A 7,207-nucleotide genomic window follows, 5' to 3' on the forward strand; every position below is an offset into this window, starting at 1 on the left:
TTTCAAGTAATAAAGAAATAAAAAGTCACCTAATTAAATAATATTGTACTATCTATATACCCACTTAATTTTCATTTAAAGTTGTAAAACGCCCGGTTACTAAATAGAGGAAGGACAGAGTCTTCTGGCACGACCGAATCACATTGGAACGGTGTTATTGTCATTTGAAAGTAACAATACTGACACCTAAATGAGTCGCCTGCACTGCCAGAATCATCTGAACCCTGTCTACCTATCTATATACAATTTATTGTTATTTTTTTTCATATTTGTCCATTTTATTACAATATCGTGTTACTTTTAAAGCTCATTGTAATTCTAATAATTATATAAATATTTTTCTTGTATTCTGTGCAAAAATGATTATTAAAACTTTCTTAACCTAAACCAAGTATTTTTTATTGAATGATCCTGCAAAAATATTCAAGTACAGTTAAGTGACATATTTTGTTTCGGTGTATAAGCCATAAATAAATATACATAAATTATATTTAATATATACATGTATACTGTATGTATAGCCACGGTTGGTCTTGCACTTGTTGCTGTAGCTATGCGATCTGGTGTGGTCCATTATCCAAAAACACTCAATCACATCCCTGGTCAAACAGCGGGCAGCCGTGTAGTGAGTCTGGCTGGCCTATGGTGGCACTAGAATGATTTCAATATACACAGTCTGTTAATTTGAATATGTTTTCGACTGAAAGTTGTAAAAATATTAGAAATCAGGATTTAAATAATTAAAAAACTGTTTCATTAAATATCATATTCATACCTATGCAAAATTTTGATTCCTTTGAAGTACCTATACAAAATACGGATGAATATAAACCAAACAAAAATATTTGTTACTGGTACTGCCATAGTAAAGTAAAGTTTAACAAACTTTTCTAATAAAACAAAATTCCCAATTCTTGTCGTTCTGTAGATGTTTCATTTCAGTTTTTACCAACGATCCACTAAATATGAATTGGTCATAAACACTCAAAGGAAATCTGGCACTCACTGCCAGAATGTCCATGTCAGATACCTGCATAAAAATAAATGTCATGTTATGATATTATACGTAATGAATATGAATGTATCAGAAACAACATAGATTTTATTACGAATTTCACAGTTACAGAAAATTTTCTGCGCTCATTTTTGAAAGTCTCCAAGTATGACGGGTATATTCGCACATGGGTGCAGTTAATGCACCCAATGATTTTCGGGAAACCTGCCCTTTCTTGAAGTCTGAAATTAAAAAATATTTTTACCGACACAAAATAATATTCCCGTTAAATTCTTATTGAGTAGGTAATTTACTTGTTGTGTCTATGCGCAGTTACTCTAGTTACATGACATGTACATTGTAATATTGTATAAATTGATCAGAGGGTATCAACACAACACTAAAGACTGTCAGCGCTGTATGGCGACTGTATGTAAGTATTACTAAGCACTGCTATTATAGCATCGGACACGTTTCCTATGCATCTGCTTACTGATGCCTGGCTCATTGCGCAGAAGACTTGGCCTACCCGTTTTTGGTACGCTCCCTCTGCGTAGAAACGCAAAATAGTCAAAACCTACAATTCAAATAACGGAGACATGTTATTTCAATAGCATATTACCTTCAAATCCTGTTAACCCTTCATGGTAAATGCTTATTTATAATATGTGCAGTTATGAAACTGAGTAAATCTATCTTACCTATGAGCCATGGCAATCTTGCCCTGTCATAAAGTAAGGTTATATTAAATGTCGATGTAATTTGTCGCACGCCATCTCATTATATCTTCAGCGTGTAATAAGCATTCAGAAGACGTGTACATTTTGTCAACACACAACTGTCACTTTGACATTCGTATATGTATTTAGTCTATGGCTGCATCCAATGCTGCCACCTTGTTTCAGATAATTAAAATACACTTTACGCAAAGTGGGTAAAAGTTGTAGCAATTCTGAAAGCGCTATAGTGTACGTGTATTTTTTATATTTAATTCATAAAAATTATAGAATAATTGGCGTAAAATATTAATAATATTTACAATTTTAAATCTGGCGCGTAAATAAAATTATTTAGTCTATGGCTGCGTCGCTGACGCTTTGGTGTGGGGCCAAACGCGAAATTCGCATCAAATCCAAGCGGTAGCGACAGCGATAGCGAGGGCGTTGCGAATTCGCTGCGAATATTCGCTTTGGTTTGGGGGAGGCTTAAGAATAACATAAATATAAAGAAATTACATAAGAGAAAAATGAGAAAGAATAATTAATAATTAAAATATATACAAAAAAAAGTAACATGAAAAATATATATTAAATATATATATAAGTATATCTATTTATACAATATTTTGGAGATGGCGTGTTTAAATGAAACAGGTGATTAATTAAAAGGATCAACGGTGGAGAAATACATGTTATAATTTAAACAAGAGCGCCGAATAAAAGAGTTTTGTGCATAATTAGAACCGCTACGACTGATATGGAACAATGTTTGGTTTCGCGAAAATCTTGATGGACCCACCCTTTCGAGTAGGTTTGGCGAGTCAACACAACCATTGATAATTTTAAAAATAAAGAAAGAATACGAATAATACAGTTTCTATTATATATGGCGCCCATGCTTTTTTCTAAAGCGTAATGGAATTGCCGTAAAATCTTATATTAGCCAATATGAGTTAATATGTGTGCTTTCATCCTATCAGTGATATACATGTGTTATTAGACTCGATACATGTAAACTTTTCACGGGATGTGTAAATTTATAAGATTTTATGCTACTGGACATAATACGAAGGAAGCACACAATATTGCATTTAAAACGCTTTTCACCAGTGAGTCAATTTATGTAATTTCATTTAACCAGATGTCAAACATAAATAATCAAATTGTACACATTTAAATGACTGCACTAGAGTGAGTTAATTTATGTTTTTTCATGTTACCAGATGTGATACACGAGTAATCACATTGGTCACATTTAAATGGCTTTTCACCAGAATGAGTCATTTTGTGTAATTTCATGTTACTGGATCTATTACATGAGTATATACATTGGTCACATTTAAATGGCTTTTCACCAGAATGAGTTATTTTGTGTCTATTCATCCTACTAGATGATATACAAAAGTATTTGCATTGATCACATTTTAATGGCTTCTCGCCTGAATGAGTCTTTTTGTGAATTCTCATGGAATCAGAGCGTGAACAAATAAAATTACATTGGTCACATTTAAATGGCCTTTCACCAGAATGAGTCATTGTGTCCATTTTAATCGAAAAATATCGAATACAAGAGTAATTACACTGAACACATTTAAGTGGCTTTTCAACAGAATGGGTTTTTTTGTGACTTTTCATCGAATCAGAGCGTGAACAAATAAAATAACATTGGTCACATTTAAATAGCTTTTTACAGAATGAGTCATTTTGTGTCTATTCATATTATGAGATGTTTTACATGAGTATTTACATTGGTCACATTTGAAAGGCTTTTGACCAGAATGAGTCATTTTGTGTAATTTCATTTTACTAGATGTAATACATGAGTAATTACATTGGTTACATTTAAATGGTTTTTCACCGGAATGAGTCATTTTGTGTAATTTCATATTAGCCGATTTTATACACGAGTAATTACATTGTTCACAATTAAATGGCTTTTCACCGGAATGAGTCATTTTGTGTTTTTTCAAATTACTGGACGTAATACATGAATAATTACATTGGTTACATTTAAATGGCTTTTCACCGGAATGAGTCATTTTGTGTAATTTCATATTACGAGATGTTATACAAGAGAAATTACATTGTTCACAATTAAATGGTTTTTCACCGGAATGAATCATTTTGTGTTTTTTCAAATTACAGGATTGATTACAAGGGTAATTGCAGTGGTCACAATTAAATCGTTTTTTACTAGTATTTTTGTTCATTTTGTTTAGATTTTTAAAATTAGTTTGAATGTTCAAGCAATTTTCCGTCTTGTCCGCGTTTATTTTTTTATGACACGCTTTGTGAAGCGTCAATAGAGATAACGATGCGAAAAAATGGAAACATAAACTGCACACAAAATTTTCGTTATTAAAAGAATTTTTCTCCAACTTTATAAAAGCCACTGATAATTTGGAATCTGTGACGTCAGGTTGTATATGCTTACGTTTGGTGGTGCGACTGACTATATTTTTATTGGTTTTATATATCATTTTTAATTCTTTTTTAATGCTTTGATCGTCGATCTGTATTTCATCGTAAGCCTCCTGTGGTTTGCTGCTCTCTGAAAACCCGAGACTACCGAAATAGGTCACGGCAGTGGTTGCAGGAATCAACTAAAATAAGGTAAACATCGCGTTAACATAAACATAGGCAAAAGACTTAGGTATATCAGAGAATATTATTTAAACATCAAACGTCTTAAAGATTATATAGGAATATTGACTTTTGGGAGGTTCGAATTTAGAGGTAGAAGTGTATGTTATATCAGTATAAGTAGATTATTTTAAATGAATAGATTATCATATACCTGATTTCCTTGGTTGCATTTGTAATAAGAGCAACAAGGTTGAGGGCAATCATAATTGCTTTTCTCTACATCCTCTTGGACAATCTCATTCTCTGATTCAACCCGCTCAAAATCAGTCTCCGGTTTTACAGTGGTCGGGTATTTTGAAGGTATCTATAAAAAATACATTGATTTTATAAATTATAAAGCATATCAGTATCTTTTTATGACGATATAATAAATTATTATAGTATAATATAACGTTGTTATTAAGAATATAAAAGAAGAATATACGTTATTGCAAATGAAAATAGTTATATTATTTATACTATGAGTATTAATAGAGAGGTACCTTAAAAAAGCAGAAGAAACATACATAACTACTATTATTAAAATAATATAAGCATTTTTAAAGTGATATAGTAAAATGATTACGTAGGTAATAAAAATATTGTGCTCGATTCAAATTAAAGTAAGTTCAGGACTTCAAAGAAGTGAAAAGGTTTATTAATAAAGAAACTAATGTTTAAATAAGAAGTGTGTTATCCAAGATATTTTAGTGTAACTATATGTGTAGATAATCGCAGAATAGCACCTACCTATTTAAAAATGAATAATAATACAATATTGTATAAGTGGGTAAGCACCTGATTTATTGGCTCGCATTTTGAATATGAGCAACTAGGTTGCGGATCACTGTCTTCGACAAATTCTTCCTTGAAAACAGCTCGGAGAGTATCAATCTCAGTTTTAATACCAGCAAGGCTGGTTACAGTGCTCTGAAAAACAGGACTGAAGGTATTATTTTATAATATGTGTTTACACCTATATTATTATTACCTATGCGTTGAGAGCAAACACATGGAAGTTACCTAGGTACTGTAGGTATCACGGTTCGATACTGTCTAGCTACCTATTATTAATAAACGTTCACCAGCTGTCTTCAGATGAATGAATGTAGTGAATCAGCAACCACAGAGACGCAGAACCTATAGGTAGGTAGTTACCTAGTCAAATGATCGTTGTGAAGTGGCAATACATCGTAAGTATTCTCTTGCTTTATACGACCGTAATCGGAATGTTTTGATGCATTGATGTTACAAACAATTGCCGCACTTTTGAATCACATTCAAAATATAATATATTATTAATATTTTGGACGCTGAAGACGCACCTGGCGCGTAATGAGCAGGCGGCCGATCGATGTAATTAACGTGCATTTTAAAGGTGGTAATTAAAAAATCATTATCTTGTCAGCAGCGAGTGAGTTAATACTATCGACCGAAAGTACCTATTTGATGGAATTTGAATTTAAATTCTAATGGATGTAAATTTTGTACTATTCCATTTGAGTCGTTTTTGCGAACCGGGTTTCGCCCTTCGGCATTATCATGCACTAAATGCACTCACCAAAAGGTAAATACACACTGACAACGAATATAATAAATTAAAACTTACAATAAAGTAAGTAAAACCCGTACCATCATTAAGTCAAAAAATATGAATAGTTACTTACCTAAGTGTTTGTAAAAAACCGCTATCACTAATTATAATATAATCAATAGGCGTATAGGTACATCGTCAAACATAATAATAGATCATTAAATAATAGGTACCCAATAAATTCTAGAGATCTACAATCGTCGATATAAGGAATTAAACTTAGTTAGCCAATGTAATTGGTATATCAACAATACCTATGAGTCTTTAAAAAAATATATTAGACAAAATATTCTTACATTCTTCAACTTTTTTATACATGACTCAAATACACACAATATATAGGTATATACAAACCGGTTCTGCTTAGCCACACATTTAGGGTAGTCACGCTGTCGCGTACAGTCGATAGAAAAGAATTAGTTTGACTTGATTCTAATAAAAATTTAACTCAGACAATATTGCTTTTATATTTTAATAGTGAAAGATTCACGTGATAAATAACAGTTAGATATAAGCACGCATTACTTTATCCGTACCTAATATCACTCTTTCACTTTGTCTATTAGATTACATCCTAGTCTGTAGTGGTGAGTTGTTTGAAATGTGTTATATTTCACATTTAGTTATACACATCTACATTGAAGTCACCAGTAAAATTTGTAAGTTAATAATATAATAATATACTTATAACAGTCTTCAATCATCAGATATACAATACATTCCTGTTACATAATAATAAATTAATAATATCACTTAGGTAGGTACGCCAAGCCATTGACATATCTTTGCATTCCTATTTGGAAACTGATCATTCGGAGTCAAGTTGACGGAAGTCAAGGAAGGTTACATAACGACCGCATGTTTGGAGCATCAGAGAATTGAGAAACTATTAAATTTGAACACACATTGTGTTGAATAAAGTAAGCAAGTACCAGTAGGTCGTTTTTTAGTTAAAACTGAGCGAAAACGTCAGTGTTTTTCACCACATCTAATCGAATTCGTTGCCCTATTGCGCATCTTATTTTTTGTGTGTTACCTACCGTTTTGATCATATGTAGGTAGATTAGGTAAATATTTAAAATGAATAGATTGTTATATACCTGATGTCCTGGGTTGCATTCGGAATAAGAGCAAGTGGGTTGAGGGTTATCATAATTGCTTTGCTCCACATCCTCTTGAACAATCTCATTCTCCGAGTCAACTCGCTCAAAATCAGTCTCCAATTTTACAGTTGTAAGGTACTTTGAAGGGATCTAAAAAAATATATTGATTTTA

The 7,207-nt window shown here is 32.1% G+C and overlaps 1 protein-coding gene across 3 annotated transcripts; it reads right to left on the reverse strand.

Moving 5' to 3' along the window:
• Positions 1-379: 379 nt before the first annotated feature.
• On the reverse strand, positions 380-1,837 carry LOC147074093 (uncharacterized). Of its 3 annotated transcripts, XM_085943726.1 has the most exons (4): positions 1,696-1,837; positions 1,125-1,236; positions 887-1,030; positions 471-651 (listed from the first exon to the last, which is right to left on the reverse strand). In XM_085943726.1, the coding sequence occupies exons 1-4, from the start codon at positions 1,704-1,706 to the stop codon at positions 604-606; spliced, it is 315 nt and encodes a 104-aa protein (XP_085799852.1). In that variant the 5' UTR covers positions 1,707-1,837; the 3' UTR covers positions 471-603. The 3 variants fall into 3 exon arrangements, 1 of the variants encoding a protein (XP_085799852.1); XR_015070248.1 differs by lacking the exon at positions 1,125-1,236 and having other exon boundaries at positions 380-651; positions 1,617-1,824; XR_015070247.1 differs by lacking the exons at positions 471-651; positions 1,125-1,236 and having other exon boundaries at positions 892-1,030; positions 1,696-1,829.
• Between the last annotated feature and the right edge of the window lie 5,370 nt (positions 1,838-7,207).

The sequence above is a fragment of the Rhyacophila brunnea genome, unplaced genomic scaffold (assembly GCF_057557595.1).
Source record: "Rhyacophila brunnea isolate RB1 unplaced genomic scaffold, BYU_Rbru_1.0 scaffold_16, whole genome shotgun sequence".
In the NCBI taxonomy this organism is placed as follows: Eukaryota; Metazoa; Arthropoda; class Insecta; order Trichoptera; family Rhyacophilidae; genus Rhyacophila; species Rhyacophila brunnea.